The following is a 17,910-nucleotide window of genomic DNA, read 5'->3' as shown; positions in this document are numbered from 1 at the left end:
AACACACCACTCATAGAGTAATTTAAAATTTTCCACAAAAGTCAAACAGAAACATTCTCACCCTTTCTAAACAGAACATTTCAAAGTCACCAGTTTCAGTGCTTGTTTCTTTAAAGGGAACGTCTAAGATTGTGGGAAATTGCAGTTTTCTGTTTGTTTATGTTCAGAAGCCTATTTTACGGTGGAACGGGGTGTTTTGAGGAACAAAATTTACTCTTAGTAGTCTAAGAATCTAAGTATACTCTTAGTTAACAGTCTTCTAAATTTAGAGTGGGATCCTGCCTAAAATAATCTGAAACAGCAAAAATAAGTCAGTATTACTTATAGGGCTGGACAATAATTCAATATCAATACATATCACAATATAAATGTTTTCCATAAGAATGATATGATTTTTAAACACATTTTCAATATTTCAGTATAGATTATTTTAATGTAGTTTAACAATGTTAATATTGACAAGCCAAGAGTTTTGGTTTGATGATGAAATTATATTGCTTTCAGTTCAGTGGCTTTTTTATTGTTCATATCGATTTCAGAATTATATTGTATTGACCAAAATTAAGAAATATATTGTGATATAAATTTTGCCCATATCGTCCAGCTCTAATTACCCACCTATGGAGCAGGAATACAGCAAAATCCTCATCTCCTGTTGTGAATTTTAACATTTGTTTTTCTGCCATATGCAGAGAGAGAGGAAGCCTAGCATGTCTGACTTATCCACTTTTTTTTTTTTTTTTACACTCATTTCATAAACACATTAGTCCAGTTTCCAGCAGGCAAAGCGATTGAACAGCTAGCAGTTTTTGGTTTGCTAGGCTCACATTAATGTGCACATGCACTGATACACTGATAATATCATTGTCATGCTATTTTCCTTTTAAGAGTCTGCCCTGCAGTTGTTTATTGTGTAATTTCCATTGTGTAAATTCAGACTTATTTTCTGTCATTTTACATGTGTCTTTGTTAATGAATCATAGCAATATGAAGTGTTTTGAATTGGGCTTTTGAGCGCAGTCCTTTCTTGGATTTAATGTAATATATTTGTATAGTAATCACAATTTATAATGGATTTCCAGAATGGAGTTGGTTCTTTTGGTGTTTTATGGTTAATAAAAAATCATCAGAATCATTACTGAACAAGCTGCCCATAAACAAACTAACGTGGCAAAGAAAAATCAGTATGAAACACTAGTTATGATTACATTACCCTGTCCCCTCATGTAAAATAACTCTTAATACTTATTTACTTAAGAGAATGTCTGAGAGCAACCCTGAATCCACAAACGTATTGAAAGTACAACCTAATCTTGTCTTTAAGTCATGTACAGCAGCTATTTTTGAAGATAGAAATCCTTAATGAACTCTGAATCTGAGCGAAGGTCTTCCTTTGGGAACAGAGCATGCTGAAATTCTGAAAAATGTTTAAAACCTTTCTTTTACAGCAGAACTAACACCACTCATTGCTTTGAATTCAAGGAGATTATGTTAAACACTGATAAATCCCAGCTCCTGTAATAGTCTCTCAGTGACAAGATTAAAACTCTGGTTACCTCAGAGTAAGAACATCCTACCGTCTAATGTTTGTTTATGGAGTGCATGTGTGAATGTGTTTTGCTGCGAAATGGGTGGGGGTATAGATACACAGAGTCATGTGATAGGGGCAGCTGTAGCCTTGCCTGTTTTGGATGGTGTGGACGTGTAGCCGTGTGAAAGATGAGCTCGGGACAGCTTGAGCATGTTGGCTCATTTTTAGAATGAAGGCAGACCACAGATTACAAACTGTTCCCTATGGTTTTCAAAATGAAGCTTGAGAACTGCTGTGCAGTTTTTTTACAAGATTTAAATGAGTTCAAATTGTTATTTCATATGATTGATTTGTTTCAGAAGTTCACATTAATGTTTTCTGTGACGGTTTAGAGCAGAACAGAGAGGTGGCGAGTTGATGAATGCTGCAAATGTTCCCTGAACAGCTAAGCACTGTTTACATAGGAAGCTTTCAAAGGTCAAAGCCCAAGACCACAAGTGTGATATCTATTGTTTTTTGCTTGTTCATGAATTATTTGAGCATTGAACTCAAGCTAGATTGCTTTACTGCTATTGACAAGTAGATAACATTCAGGAATCAAATCAGGATTTGATTTAGGTCTGACAGCACTGTTGAATGTGTTGTAATTATATTAATTAAAAGAGTTATAAAGTTATCTTTATTTCAAATATTGGCCACATTATGCCCAGAGAAGCATCTTATGACAGTTTTATCACAGTGTCATTTAAACAAGATCATATTGACAACCCGAACCAATAAACTTTATTTACATTATGAAAGGACAACATGGATAGATTATATTGGTCAATTTTTAATCTGATGTATTTGGTCAGTGTTCTTTATGATAATATTTCAAAAAATTTGCAAGGTTAATTAGTTGGTCAATGGCTGTACCATATATCACTTGCAATAATGTCAATATAATATTTTATCCATATTGTTATAATAGAAATGTTCTGACTTGCTTCATCATGTGAAAGTGAATTAGTTGCACAATATCAGATGTACCAAAAACGGTAATATGTATGATAGGCAAGAAACCTGTAACAACAAAAGGGTGGGAGACACAGCTAATCTGTTTCACCACCTCAAGCAGAAGCACCCAAATTTTTTTTGTTTGTTTGTTTCTACTTTGTTTGAAATGGTTATATTTCACTAGAATAAAACATTAACTATCATGTGTTGTAATAGTATGTTCTTGAAATTAATTAAATGGTTTTTCAGTGTTTTGCCAAATATAGTATCGCAAAAATGCCATAAAATATTGTAATATTGTTTTACGGCCATATTGCCCAACACCACCTACAATATGCTAAAATGCCTTACAAATTTAGACATAAAATTTAATTTTTAAATCACAAATGATGGGGCAAAATCATTCATGTGGCACAGACGGTGTCAGTTTTAACTACTGATTATCAATTGAACAGAGAGTACATGTCATCATTGTGCAGTGTGACAGAAGCCACTATCATTATCTGATTGAGATTGTTCAGCACTGTACTGCCTTAATGTTTGTGTAGTAGTACAAATGCCGTTACGTCAAGGTTATACAGACACATCAAACTATCTTGCTCTGCCAGGCCTTAACTTGCATTGTATATTGTGCTGTTGTTAAGAAACCAGCCTTAGAAACCTTTGAATGAAAAATGTAAGGGGATAGTGGCTAATTATGTTGCTCTAGTCTCATGGCACAGTGTTAGAGAATCTGATCTTACTACTGATTTGTTAGCATTAAAAACAAGTGTAAATGTATTGTTGTAATCATGCAGGTTTACTACTTCTTAAGGAAGGGTACATGAAAAAGGCAGAGACAACTGTGTGGTGTTAACATTTCTAGGCCTGAAATGGGCCTAGGTGTCATGAGGGTGTCAGCATCCATGCTGCTAATTATTAGTCAAAAACTTTCCATTTTTGGTTTGATTTTGTATTTAGAATCAATTCAGGGACATACAAACAAATGTGAATTTGAGATGCTGAACACACCTAGTAGTCTAGTGTTAAAAAACAAGTGGTATAGATATAGTGTCTATACCAAAAGCATGTTTTCTTTCTTTCACTTCCTCTCCCCAACCAACTTTGTTATTCTATCCCTTGTTCATTCACACATGCATAGGGCACGTGAGGCTTCTGAGCTTTTCTTGTGGTAGTCAGAACGTGTGGGCATGTGACGCCAATGGCATGGTGTATTTCCGAGTGGGAACACAACCTCTGAACCCCAGCATGATGCTTCCAGCCTGGATTTGCATTGATCCACCTGAGCAGGTAAACAGTCTTCATCCCACACTAGAACAGAATTCAGGAGTTTTATTCAGTCCCATTGCCACGGGTGTATAAAATGAAACACTTATTCATCCAGTCTGCTTTTATAAACATTTGTGTAAAAATGGGTTGTTCCAAATACCTCAGTGATTTCAATTGTGGTACTTTAGTAAGATGCCATCATTGTTGAAACAAGTCAGTTGTGAAATGTCTTCAATCCAAGATATTCCACTATCTACTGTGTGTAGTATTATTAAAAATTGGAACCACAGCAACTCAGCCACAGAGTGGTAGACCATGTAAAGTTCCAGAGCGTGATTGCAAAATACTGAGGCACATAGTGTGCAAAAGTCGACAGCACCCTACTGATTCAATAGCTACTGACTTTCAAAACTGCTGTTATAGCAGCAAAAGGGGACATATTAATGCTTGTGGATTAAGAATGGGATATTGTAGGATCATGTAGGTGTGTGTCCCAAAACATTTTTTCCATATAATGTATGAGCACATTTAAATGAAATGATATGTTACGTCAAGCCATTATATTTGTTTTAGGGCTGTTTTGTGGTATTTTAACATTAATATTTACTTGCAAATTCAGCCTTAAATTCTAAGCCTCTAACCAGTCACACACAATGTTTGTTGAAAGCTAAAACTTTCATGGCTGGCTACAAATGTGCATAGGACTGATTGATTGATGCCGTGGTTTATCAAAATCATAATGCTCAGTAACAGAAGCTCAATTTGATGTCTACCTGTGTTGTGTTCTCTTGGGCAGCCTATTGGTGTACACTTGGTCAGGGTTCAGACCAGTCCTAATGACCGCATGCTGTGGGCCATAGACAACCGGGCTAACGTGCATGTGCGCATCGGCATTACAGAGGAGATGCCAGTGGGGACAGCCTGGGAGCACATTCCTGGTAGACCACCAACACTTTTTATTTTTTTATATATATTTTTTTTAATCTATCACTTTTTTGCTTTTGTTAATTTGGCAAATTCTTGTTGTTGTAATGTTATTAAGCAAATTTACATTTATTTTTAAAAGAGAGGAAGTCCAATAGATTTACTTAATGATAATTTCTAGTGCTGCCAGTTAGCATGGCCAAGTTGGAGAGATAGCTACATTAGCACAGTTTGCCTAAGGTTCAGCCTTTATCACTTTGTTGCAGGTCTTCAAGCCAGTCAGCTAGTGTTGAGCTCAAGAACTGTCTGGGTGCGCTGCCCAAATGGTGAAGTGGCCCGGCGATATGGAATTTCTGAGAAAAACCCAGCTGGGGACTACTGGAAGAAGGTACCAGGCCTAGTCAACTGGCTAGCAGGTATGCAAAATTGCAAGAAGAGGTATAAAGAGGGTGAATGATGATGTGCTAATATACATAATGCTGAATTATATATTTAACAGCTGAACGAGTTGCTTATTTGAGTGCCCAGTGTTATCTGCAGAGGGGCCAATGAGGCTGCAGGTTCATTCCAGTCTAACAGGATAACACTTCATAATCAATAGTCTGAAGACTGAGAGAACCTGATTAAAGGAATACAGTTAGGACTGGCTGTTGTCAGAGGGTGTTATGTCAGAGGTTTGAGAAAGACATGGTTTGTATCTTAAAAGCAATTTCTGAGAAGAAAGGGGTGGACATCTAGATTAGTGATGCATGGTTATGTATCAAAATAGAAAAGATTTCAGCATGGCAGGATGACATGCACATTTTATACATTCCCCACCCACACTCTCAACGTCTTCAAACTCACAACTTAAATGTCTCAGAATCATCATTGACCTTTATTTATTTATTTATTTATTGAGAGATGTTCTAAAGAAAGCACTATGTCTGGCAGATAAGAGTGTTTGAGAAGTCCACCCTTTACCTCCATGTTGAAAGCAACTTTCTCAGAATAAATAAAACATTTGTGATGAAGTCAGGAGGTCTGTCCAAGCACCTTGGTTGTTTTAAGGCATTTCAATCTGAAAAGTTTTTAAAGATATGTTAGTTCTCAATAAAAATAAGAGTACACTTGTTCTTTTAGGAATGGCAATGCAACCCAACCATCTCCTTTATAACAACCTGATGGACCTATAGCTTTAGAAATAGGGGGAGTCTGGCAGAGATGTACATGTGGGAAAGGAAATACCATAAATACCATTAATCAAATTAAGCCAACTGAGAATATATGGTGATGTCTACAAATGCCCATGATGCCATGTCTCTGTGTTGCATATTGATTGGGATTAGTGATGTGCATTATTTAAAAAAATAAATAAATTCAACTAATTAACCTTCCAGATTTTTTGAAATTCATTGTAATTAATATCATTGTCCCATCTAAAGGCTGAGGTATTTTATAATGGATAGTTAACTGTAGACTCAATGTACATATGCACAAAGAAATTATATTTATATTAGTACTGTCTATCAATTAAAAAAATGTAATCAAAAAACTTAAAAATGCCAGTATCTCCTTGTGTTTTTGGGAGGCAGATAAAAGTGATATACATGACAAACTGGCTAGAGGAAAAAATATATATATTTTTTAACTTTGTAGATTTTGTGATTTTTAAATTATAATTTATTTGAAGAGTAAATGTTTCAGGGAGAGCTTTAAAACCATCAGACACAGGAGCTTTAAAAGAGAAAATGAATGTTGTAATGGGTGAGAGACGTAACGTAATACATAATCTCAGCATAAATAAAATGTAATCTACCAGAACTCAACAGTAGTGACGCTGTGTTTACATCCCTAAATATGTAATAAATTAAACCACTAATATGTCAGTAGACTAAAAATACAAGACTGAGTTATGGGAGAGTGTTTTGGCCAAATTTTGTAAAATGCTTAATTAGCGTGTTAAATTAATTAATACATTAAATTAATGAACATGTTAAATTCCCATGTGTGGTAATGTACATTAACATGTTAATATTTTAGTGATATTTATATAAAATGACCTAGACTGATTTTATTAGGTGTATAATTGAGTACAGTAGGTACCATGCAATGGAAAAGCACCATAATACTTTAAAAGTTCATGAGATTCAGTCTTAAAGGAACTTAGACTGCTAAGAAATAAGTACTAGAAAGGGTACTAGAAATAAGGTCTATAATGCTTTGCTTTCTGCACTGAAAGCTTTGATGTGACTGCCTGATGTTGCTTTGCTTTGAACTATGTATGTGATTGCACTGTTATTCTTCTGACATGAGAACAATTTGATGAATTGAAATTGACACTAGAGCTTACCATGTTGCAGGTGAGACTTCAGCTTCTTTTTAGCCCTGACCTCTAGACAGTCTTTCAGCAGATTGCAATAAGGACTGGCTTTTCTTCCTGCGCATGCTGACATGTTTATAGCCTTACAGTAAATTTGGTATTAATTCCAAATGTAGATCATAAATTGAAACTTGCAGCGCCAGCTGCCTTTTGCAGATACAACTGGGCACCCTTTAGGCAGAGGTTCCTAAAACCCATTTTCACTGTATATTTTGATCCTACTAATAAATTAATTTGTGAGTAGTGAGTTATCATGGCTGCTTTTGAAGGACCCACAGCTATAAATGAATTCTTAAGTTGTTTGCTAAGTTTTTTTGCAGCATATTCATAACAGAGTCATAAATGGAAGTTCATGAATCCTCTTTCTTACAGTGACACCAATGGATGAGCTTTGGGCGGTAACCCCAGCTGGTGTTCTTACACAGAGGCTCACCAAGACCCTGCTGCACAGTACTGGCAAAAATCACGGCACAGCAGGCTCTATCAGTGGGGAGGAGCTTGAAGAGGAGTGGGAGGTGATTTAGAAAGTCAGATTGAAAGAATTTTTCTATTAGCTGTTCATGGATAAAACGGTTCCGTTTTCTTTGCTAGTGGGCACTTTACTCTTGTTTTTAACCTGTGTACAGAAGCAGAAAGGGATCCAGTGCACTGAGTGCACATTGCTGTAACATAAGGAAGTCAAGTTTAGCAGGACAGACTCGACAGGGTCAGATGTTTTACTGTCTCAGTGCACCTTGTGACCAGAATCTTTGTTTTCTTAACTTGTTTTAACCAAACCCTTATTTATTTTTTAATATAAAGAAGAAAGATTATTAATTTTATGATTTTCAAGATGCTGAAAAGGTTTGGTTAATACCCCAGTGCACTCAGTGCACAGTTTAATGTGAACATTATTCCTCTTAGTATCTACTGAGTTCAGAAATTATCTGCCGCAACTTGGATCTGTGTTTACAGAATACACCAGAGTAAGATTTCATATCTAGGATCAGATTTCCTTTCCAACAGAAATGCCTTTGTTGCATTTGCATGTTGTTGATTGTGGGAGGCCAAAACAATGATCCTGGATGAGCACTCTTTCGCTGAAGTCTCTAAACATGGATCCTGGTTTTACTGAGGGTGTTCACATTGCAAGGCTTCTAAAGAGACTCAGGTTATGGTCTTTAACGAAGGTAGGGAAAGTGGAAATGTTTGTAAATAACACTAGTTAAATGAAATCATGTTAGTGTTTGGCACATATCTGCACTTGTGTCAGATATAGAGCATGGTCTCTTACCTCCATGTTCACCAAAAGTAATAGTTATGTACTGGAGTTTGTATGGCATTGGTAAAGAAGGTTTCTTATCTCATATATTGTAAAAAACATACGTTTGCTATTTACATTACATTAAAAGTACAGCGTATAGGATTTAAAAAGTAAAAAAAAAAATGCTTTAAAACAATTGCAATATATCAGCAGTTAACGGAGAATGCGCTTAGCCCGAAACAGCAAACAAGGCCTTGTTTACGTCCTGGAAAATGCCTCTCTAAATTTAGTGAATTGCCCATCCACAGTCCAGAGACGACATCATGGTGCGCAGTGTAGTGCAGAGCTAAAGCTAAGTACATTTACAGTCACAAGGAAGACAAATTAACCATTTGACTCGTTATATCATTTTTTTATTTTGTATTTACAAAGCCAAACTAAAAGTGGGGGGATCAACTGTGGACTAAAGCTTAAACCTTGTTAATAGAGCAGAAGGATTAATGGGAACTTTGATCTTACCATATTTTGGTGTGCCATTCTGTCTAGACTTGTGTCTAGATTAATTTTTTGCAGGTTATGGTCAACTCTAATGAGTAGTTCTCCAAAATTCTGATGCCATAGCTTAATAAGCACTAATTTACATGCCCTCCCTCTTTTTCAGAAACCCTTGTAACCTATTAGGTCCACCTTACTGGTAGATAGCAGCCTGTCTGTTGTCTTATGTAAGATGTATTAGCCATCTACTAGCCCTTTGTCATTGGTCAGTTTGAGATCAGCAAAGCACAGAATATTTTTGAATGGTGAACCATGTAATATTTTGTCAACAGTGGACATGGTGAAACTGGTCATTGATTAATGGTCAGAAGATGGCTGACGTGTGTGTATATACACTGAACGATCACTGGATTAGAAACACCTAGATTGTAACTACACTCATTTCCATTTTATCAGCCCCACTGACCATAGAGGAACACTTTGTAGTTCTACAATTACAGACTGTAGTCCATCTGTTTCTCTGCATACTTTATTTATTCCGTTATTAGGACTACCACATGACCACCACAGAGCAGGTATGATTTGGGTGGTGGATCATTCTCAGTGTTGCAGAGCTGTGGTGAAGTGTGTGCTGGGTTGGTACAAGTGGATCAGACACAGCAGTGCTACTAGAGATTTTAAAGCCATCTGTGTTACAGCTGAACTAGCCTCAGCCAAAGACGGGGAGTCTGATACTTTCAGTGCACTGATCTGGCCCCACTGTCAGAATTCTGCCAGTGGCATTGTGATTCTGGTTATTTGCACATCCCTGTATACGAACTGGTTTTGACTGAATCATAGATTTCCTCCTTCCATTTTGGCTTCATGCCAAAAAAAAATAAACTAGTGATTGGTCCTTTTGTCAAATCTATTTTCCTGCAGTAGTCTGTCAATGTGAGACTTCTGCTGGACTGAGAATAGTCCACCAACAGAAAATATCCAGCCAACAATGTCCTGTGGACTGCGTCCTCTGTCCACTGATGGACTAGAGGATGACCAACACAAACTGTGCAGTGACAGATGAGCTACCGTCTCTGACTTTACATCTACAAGGTGGACCAACGAGGTGGGAGTGTCTAACAGAGTGCACAGTGAGTGGACAGTGTTTAAAAACTCAAGCAGCACTGCTGTGTCTGATCCTGAAAAAAGTATGCAGAGAAACAGGTGAGCTACAGACTATAATGGTAGAACTCCAAAGTGCCTTGTATTGTCTGTGGAACTGATAACATGGACAAGGAGTGTAGATACTAGGTAGGAGTTCTTAATCCAGTGATTCTTCAGTGTATAATGGAATTATAATGTTTGTAGACATCATGAACAGTTCATTATTATACAGAATATTTCCTCTAAAGCTGATTGCATTTGTTAGTAAACATTACCGTTATACTGACATAATAAAAGGTTAGAGACATTTTGTGCTCAGTAGTTTTATCATCAGTGCCATTTGTAAATGTTACTGAAATTGAAAAGTTCTATTAGTTTCAGAATGATCTGTTTCTGAAAGTGATAGTTAGAGAGAACCCCTGTGGTTTTAACCCCCCGTGAATAGACAACCATGAAGATTCAGATTGTCTTTACAGTGGTGGTAATGTCAAAATACACTATCCAAACAGTGAATCTAGAGATAGATTAGAAAAAAATGAATTCCCCTAAAAGCCATAGTACCCTGAGAGAGGATGTTTGTAGTTGTCTTTAGAAAAGTCAGAACAAAACCTGACTAGCGAAATTAACTAGAGAGTGAATGGGAAGGGAATATTGGGGTCTTTCAGCGGTCAAACACAGGTACGGCACACCAACCAAACGCTTGGTGTTGTTCTGGATTGTTTGCATTTGTCCCATCAGTGTACCCCGGCCTTAATGGACCAGAGTGTTTTGAGTCTGGTAGTTAGGGAGCCTTCGGAAGGTTGCCGATTTGATGACCAGAGCCAGACCAACAGGTCATGACTGAAGTGCCCTTGAGCAAGGCACCTAACCCCCAACTGCTCCCCAGGTGTGTGATTCACTGCACGGATTGGGTTAAATGCAGAGAACCAATTCCTCTGTGGCCAATAAAGTGATTCTAATTCTAATTCTATGAATCAGTTTTAAAAATAGACTTTAGGCCAAAGGCTTATGTCAGAAACAGGAACCTGGACATCTCAGGCACCAGGAAATGTATTCACTTCAGATATCTGTTTCCAACAATCACCACTGAAAGGTTCTCAAGAATAGAGCATTTTACATCACAACCCTCTACTGTTTATATTGTATCTATTTAATTAGACATACTTAGCTTATTTTTATTGGTTTTTCTATTACAGAGATGTTATTTATTACTAACGTTTAAAAACAACTGCTTAAAAATCACGTTACATTTAAAAATGTTACCGTCCAAAATTATAGAAGGAAAATGGTCACTTTATTTTTCAAATACATTTTGTAACTATTAAAGTCTGCTGCAGAAGGTGCTTGCAAACCAAGTCAACTCCAAAAGATTCGGCTTTATAAATCATTGGCCAGCAGTCGATACAAGCATCTCCCAGAGGCTCGAAGAATCGACTAATCTTCAGTGTTCTGCCCATTCTTTCGTCACTCTGAACACAGCAAACAGTTTTTGTTTCCTAGTGATATTCAATTAAAAACTGAAATAATGGGTCCTTTCATATTTCCGTTTACTTTTTAGTAGTTCATCATAGTTCTCATCTTCTAATGATTATTTGTGTAGTTCATGTCTATTTTTTCGTTTTGAAAATTGGGATGTTAACAAATATTTTTCGTCATAGTTTTTGTTAACGAAATTAACACTGCGCCTATGGCCCTAGTGTAAAGTCTGAGTAAAATTCAAGCCAGCAATTGTGTGAACAGAGCTTCTATTGTCCTGGAGAATTCACTGTATCTCCTGCACGCACTGCACAGATGCCACCCCATACCTAAAGCTGGAGGCAAGTTTCTCACTGTGAGAACACGTCCAACACAGAAAATTTCCCACTATGTGCTACAGGTGACTCCGGGACGTTTCTGGCCCTGATACTAAGGAGTTTCTCTAGAGTTTCTCCAGAGTTCTTATTTGAAATGAGCTTTAGTTGCTTTCCCCTTCAAGAAAGACTTCTCTAGGTTTGCACCTGCTATTTGTCAATTAAAATCATATCCATGCATGAATGGGAGTAGGGTTAGTTGATGGAGGGGATGGGGAGGTGGTTTTCAGCTCTTGTGTCTATTATATTCTGTTCAGCCCATTTATTTTAGGCTGATTAATGCTATTTAAAGTTTATTCTACTCCACACTTAAAGCTGCTTGGTTAGCTGCAGAAGCTATCATAGTCCGTTTTCAGTGAGCTGTATTTTAATGCTGGTTAAGCATTATCCATGTAATTCCGTGTAGAGAATGCATCTTGAATATGAACAAGTCAGTGTATCATAGCTAATTTAATATAAGGCCACAATAATGGGCTGATGTTTGATATTCTTGGTCCTTTTCTTCCAAGTGTCTGTGAAATGCCCTTTTTTTTATTTTTTTTATTTTTTTTTTTTTTTTTGACTGACACCTCAGAACTCTGATAAATCTGATTATGCAATTAGCAAATGGGAATAACTATAACTATGTTGATATTTTCTGTTTATGATTGTTTTCCTTTTATATGTGAAACTCTGCCTTTGACTCAGTTGTCCAGGAGGCTGCTCTGCTCCTCTTGTCCTCTGACCAAAATACTGTTGTTAACAGTCTAACGGTAAAACAGTAAGCACTTTCAGAGCAGTGGCTCTACGCCTGTGTGGTTTAAGTGAGATCATTAACCATGCTTTAACCTCGCTGTATTTACGTCATGCATACACTAACTTCCAACATTAAAAAGGTTTACAAAAAAGAAGACACAGGCTCGTTATTTCAGCAGGTGGTAACATGCTGACAGCATCAAAGGCTTCTGACTCCAGAGAGGTGAATGGGTTTTTGGTTTGTTTTTGTAGCTGTTGTGTAATTTTTGTAATTTTTTATGTTTAGATTTGTATTATCCCAGAAATAAAAGTTAATGGTGATTTTTCTAGACACCCAAAGCTATGTATATTCTTTGGGGCATTAGAGATTCAACTCAACACCCACAAGGGTGCAGCGTATACTTTGTACAATGTAACAGCAGCCAAACTCCACCAGTACACTCACCATACATCTTTTTTTTAATACTTAATTTGACTGTGATATACACAATTTAAGTAAACTGAGTATAGTAGTCATGTTATTTTTTTCCACTCCTCTGATACAGTTGAATTATATATCTCTGAGCTGCCTGATTGCACCCTAAAAACATTAAGATTGTGCTTAAATCATTAAAAAATATCAATTCTAAAAATAAATAAAAAATCACTAATACGACCAAGCAGAGACCCTGTCAAAAATAAATAAAATAAAATAAAACACAGATGTTATTTCACACATTCCAAGACTTGTAATTTAGAAGAATAAACTTTTATTTAAATTATATTACAAGGGTGTCAAATATAAAATTATACTTTGTATAAATTAAGGGTAACTTGGTATAATTTAACTTAAATATTATTAGTGATTTAATATAAATTAGTGGTTCCAAAATAAAATTAAGTACATCAGAACAATTTAAGTATACTTTGTTTTTCTGTAAAGTAAAGTTCACACTCAGTCACTCACACCTGTGGTCAGCTTTCTCGCTCATTTGTGTTATGACTGTGTGAGGAAGCTGGAGCACCCAGAAGAAACCCACCCAGACACAGGGAGAACACCAAGGTGACACAAGGTGAGGATTGTAGGACCCTGGAGTGGTGTAGCAGCACCTCTACCTGTTGCGCCACTGTGCTGAGAGCCAGTTTGCAGGTTTTGATATGTACAGGTAGGTGACCTATAGAGAATCCTCCGTGGTCTCTTTGAAAAATGACTAATGCTTGCAAAAATAAATGTTTAATATTTTCATAGAGACTTTCACACATAGCATTACATTAAATACGTCTATGTACAAAATTACGCAGACAGAAATATTCACATATGTACAGTGTTATGCTCTTTTCGTGTCTTTATTCCATCATCCCCCACTGTTGCAGTCTGAACTCGGGAGGTTTGAGGAATCGTGGCAGTGGCTCCAGCAGCACCTCAGCGCGCGCTCTCAGCAACGTGCGCGTGCACATGACAAGCAGCGAGGTCGGCGCTTGCCCGCTCACCCAGTTGTACACGCGCTCGCCTAGCAGTTGAGTCCAGCGCGCGGCGTCCTCCAGCAGCTGCGTTCTTCTCCGCACGCGCGGCGCCGGCACGAACAGCATCAGGTAGCCGAGGCAAGCACGTCGGGCGCTCGCGTCCCTGTCCCCGTCCCCGCAACGCTCCATCTGCTCCAGCAGGCAGTCCAGCGGCGCGTCCCCGGCGCTGTCAGTCACGTGCGGGCAGGCGCCGTTGGCCAGGAGCGCCAGCAGACAGTCGCCGCGCGCCTGCTCACACGCCACATGCAGCGCGCTCTTGCCGCCGCCGTGCGCGCACCCGCGTCCGTCCAGAAAGGCGCGCCGCTCGTCCTCGCCGAAGTGCTCCGCCGCCGCCTCAAGCATCAGTCCGAGGATGGCGATGCGCTCGTGGCGCACGGCGAGCGCCAGGTGCGGCGCGGCGGCGACTGTGCACGCGCAGCCACGGAAGCTGGCGCTCGGCGCCGCCAGCGCGCGCGACGGGTATGCGCGCAGAAGGTGGCGCGCGTACTCCTGGTGGTCGTGCACCAGTGCGTAGAGCAGCGCCTCGGCGGGGGAGAAGGCGCGCGCGCGACCGTGGTCCTCCTCCCAGTGGAGCGCCTCGGTGGCGCGCATCTCCTCCAGCAGCCACACGGGGTGGAGGTCGCGCACTGCGCGGTAGAAGGCGAACGAGCTCCGCTTGCACTGCGACTCGGATTTATAGTCCTCGCAGGGGCGCCACGCCACGTCCAGCGGCATCGTCACAGCCGTGAAACGAGCTTTCTGACGAGACACTGTAGCTCCGTCACTCTCTGGCCAGACACGTCACAACGCAAGGATCTTATTGGCTCTGCTGCGTGTTCACGTCACAATTCGGCGCTTTGATGTCTTTGTTATATAGTCTCAATTGTTTCACACATGCAGGCTGTTGCCTATTATTTTTGACTGTCTGTGGGACACTGAAAACCAACGCAGTCTTTGCTTGGGCTGACTGCAGCTCTCCTGTTTGTCCCCGCTGTCTGTCGAAGCGCCACACTAAATATCTCCACTGAGCATCTCCTCCTCCAAACCCCCTCACGCTGCCCGACGCGCTCTTCTTATAGCTTGAAGCCACTCCCGCGCTCGGCCACGACGAGCTCTCAGTGGCCCAGGCACTATGGCGTCACGTGGAGATACACCGTCCCACTCTTTGCCTTTTTAGCTGAGAGTAGCAGTGTCCCTCCGCATAGAGCACATTCACAACATGCCTCCTTATCTAACAGAGGACAGAGCTGAGGACTACATGATCACATGGCCCGGGGACTTCTCAGTCCACTGCTGAGTTAGTTGCTCTTTCATCTTTCATAACTGTCTAGGCTACTTTAAAGATTTTCTCCAGCTGTGTAAGGTCATACCCCCCCACCCCCCCGCACACACACACACAAACATACAACCCCCCCCCCCTCCACACACTCACCCAGTCACTCACACAAGTACCTGTGGACAATTTCAACATTTCATAATGATACTACAGGTATTCTTTTATCATGCCAAAATTAATAGAAAATTACAATAAACAGCACTTCCTTTCAGTTTCGCCTGTAAAGAATTGCAAACCTCAGTTAAAAATAGAACATAAAGTAGGCCCTATGCTGGCACATAATGTTCTGTAGGAAAGCCTCAAGAGATGCTGCTAATGCTAATGCTCAGCAAAAGGTCTAACTGCATCACCTAGTGGATGAACACAACATAGCCTGTCATTGTAAAGGGCTAGGTTTTTCAATTGTTTTTTTTTTAAAGAGGTCATATCATACCTGCCCCTTTTCCATAAGTTAACACAGTTCCCTATGGTTTAAATCAAGCATTTGTGACATCCTTTGGTCAAAACAGCACAAGGCTTAACAACACAGCTCTCCTCTCCCCCTGTCTAAATAACCCTCTGTAGAACAGCTGATTTCAGGCAGAATCACTTCTCAGAAAGGTTCTGGAGGCAGCGTTGACTTTGAGGCAGAAGGAACATAATTATTTCTTCTATTAAGACGTGAATAAGTGATTTCTGGGCGTCACAGCGGGGAGTCACAGGGGTCTAGGAGCAGCTTTACTGGGTTAGGGCCCAGTATTTGAAAATGTATGCATTTTTTTCTGCAACCAATCACATTCATCCCGCCCGTCGGCTGGTAACCAATTACGTTCCTTCTGCCTAAAAGGCAGCACTTCCTCCAGAACCTTCTAGAGTAGTGATTTTGCACACATGCTGATTTCAACGCCTGTTAGTTTAAATGAGAATGAGCCACAGCTCCGTTCAACAAGAGACCTCAGGATTGAGAATAGAGAAGCGGAGGCTTTGATTTTTTTTCTTTTTTAATTAGTTCTTTTCTTTCTCTCTCCATTTTTGTTCAGTGCCCTTACTTCTACACACACGTGTTTGTTCTGTTTCACTTCATTTTGTGCTTTCACATAAATGAGGGGGTTTTATTTTACAGTACGTGAGTTGGTAGAGGCTCCACATATCCACATGAATGTGCAAATGCACCACACTGACATTATTCTCTGAAGTTTCCAACTTTAATTTCAAAGACACTGTTCAAAAGTTTAGTTACTATCACTTTTATGTCACCAATGTCAACACAGATACAGGCGTCCCAGCAGTGCGCCCAAAATATCTTTTTTAAGAGTACTTCAGAGAAATTCAGACTTGTAAGGAAAACCTCTGTGTTTTGAAAACTGATTTTGTTTCATGCAACATTTCATGTGCTCCTTCCTAATTAAGCACACAAGGCTTACTGACCGTAGCTATTTTTGGTATTGGGTATTTTGGAATGCTAGGTAACACCAGTGCCCTCTGCTCAGCAGGCTGCAGTGCAGTGCTCAGCTCAGACAAGGACATCACACTATAACAATTAACAATTTTACATATGTAACATGATATTATAATTTGAGCCATGATCTACATCCATATTTCCAGATGTTTTAAGGTTTAAGTGCAATTATAAAAAGTATCTATAATTTGTTAATTTCATGTCTTTTAAGGTGGAACGGTGTGTTTGAGGAGAAAAAAACTCCTGTTGTTTGTACGTGTTTGAAATTTGACATTTCTGTAAAGTTTTTTCACGGTTTATTAATTTGAAACTCAAGTCATTTCTTTTTGTATCACTTTTGGTAATGCAGTTAGCCGTCTCTCGAAACATATCCATCAGAATCAGCAAAAATAGGTCAATATTACCCACCTATGGAGCAGGTGATCCTCATTGAAGAATGATTCGTGCTTTTCAACGTTTGGAGTTCTCTCCATTGTCTAAAAAACTCCAGATGCTTCTGACCTGAGCAGAGAGAGAAAGTCTAGCTTAACAGACAGAGAAAGTTTGTTTATTTACTCATATACAGACACAGGGGCTTTGTAAAATCATCAGGTTCAAGCACGCAAACAGACTGGAGAGCAGCTAATGGTGAGGTAACATCTGAAGTTTATTTAAAAAATAATAATGTTTTTTGATTACAGTGGCGAGCTTTGCCTTAAATAAAGTAATACTAAAATAGTAATACTAAACTCCTATAGAGCATCTGCTCTTCCTGATGCAGCCTAGGAGACAGACCTAGACCGCAGACAGGCCAATCAACACATGTGTTGAGACTCAACTGTTGACACTATCAAGCCACATGCAAAATTAAGACTGGCAATATCTTGCTGAAATAACTATGGACTCCCCCAGGAAAGTACATCACCATGATGGTAGCATATAAAATCCTCATATACCCCCCCCCCCCCATGTCAGTGGTACATTAACACATACAAACTCACTAATGCTTAGGACACTGATGGAACTCCATATCATGACCGATGTTGGATTTTGTACCTATCTTTAATAATACTCCGGATGGTTCCTTGTGTTTTTGGCACAGAGAAAGCAATCTCCATTTTTTTCTA

General features: G+C 39.2%; 2 protein-coding genes across 2 annotated transcripts in view; one reads left to right on the top strand and one right to left on the bottom strand.

The window, feature by feature from the left end:
* The window catches only part of tecpr2 (tectonin beta-propeller repeat containing 2), a 38,373-nt gene extending 25,673 nt beyond the window's left edge, over positions 1 to 12,700 (top strand). The window contains exons 17-20 of the mRNA XM_066673418.1: positions 3,669 to 3,817; positions 4,593 to 4,734; positions 4,987 to 5,136; positions 7,455 to 12,700. Coding sequence (XP_066529515.1) covers positions 3,669 to 3,817; positions 4,593 to 4,734; positions 4,987 to 5,136; positions 7,455 to 7,606 — 593 coding nt within the window. The 3' untranslated portion in view covers positions 7,607 to 12,700. The remainder of the gene's footprint in view (positions 1 to 3,668; positions 3,818 to 4,592; positions 4,735 to 4,986; positions 5,137 to 7,454) is intronic.
* Positions 12,701 to 13,415: 715 nt separating this feature from the next.
* Positions 13,416 to 15,061, bottom strand: ankrd9 (ankyrin repeat domain 9). Its single transcript, XM_066643117.1, has one exon. The coding sequence runs from the start codon at positions 14,763 to 14,765 to the stop codon at positions 13,875 to 13,877; it is 891 nt and encodes a 296-aa protein (XP_066499214.1). The 5' UTR covers positions 14,766 to 15,061; the 3' UTR covers positions 13,416 to 13,874.
* Positions 15,062 to 17,910: the final 2,849 nt, after the last annotated feature.

This window comes from Hoplias malabaricus, chromosome 1, assembly GCF_029633855.1.
Source record: "Hoplias malabaricus isolate fHopMal1 chromosome 1, fHopMal1.hap1, whole genome shotgun sequence".
NCBI classification, from domain to species: domain Eukaryota; kingdom Metazoa; phylum Chordata; class Actinopteri; order Characiformes; family Erythrinidae; genus Hoplias; species Hoplias malabaricus.
The sequence above is the reverse complement of the archived record's forward strand: the minus strand, read 5'-3'. Positions and strand labels throughout refer to the sequence as shown.

Excerpts from the sequence above, each read along its gene's own strand:
- ankrd9 (XM_066643117.1), bottom strand. The coding sequence starts at position 14,765 with ATGCCGCTGGACGTGGCGTGGCGCCCCTGCGAGGACTATAAATCCGAG.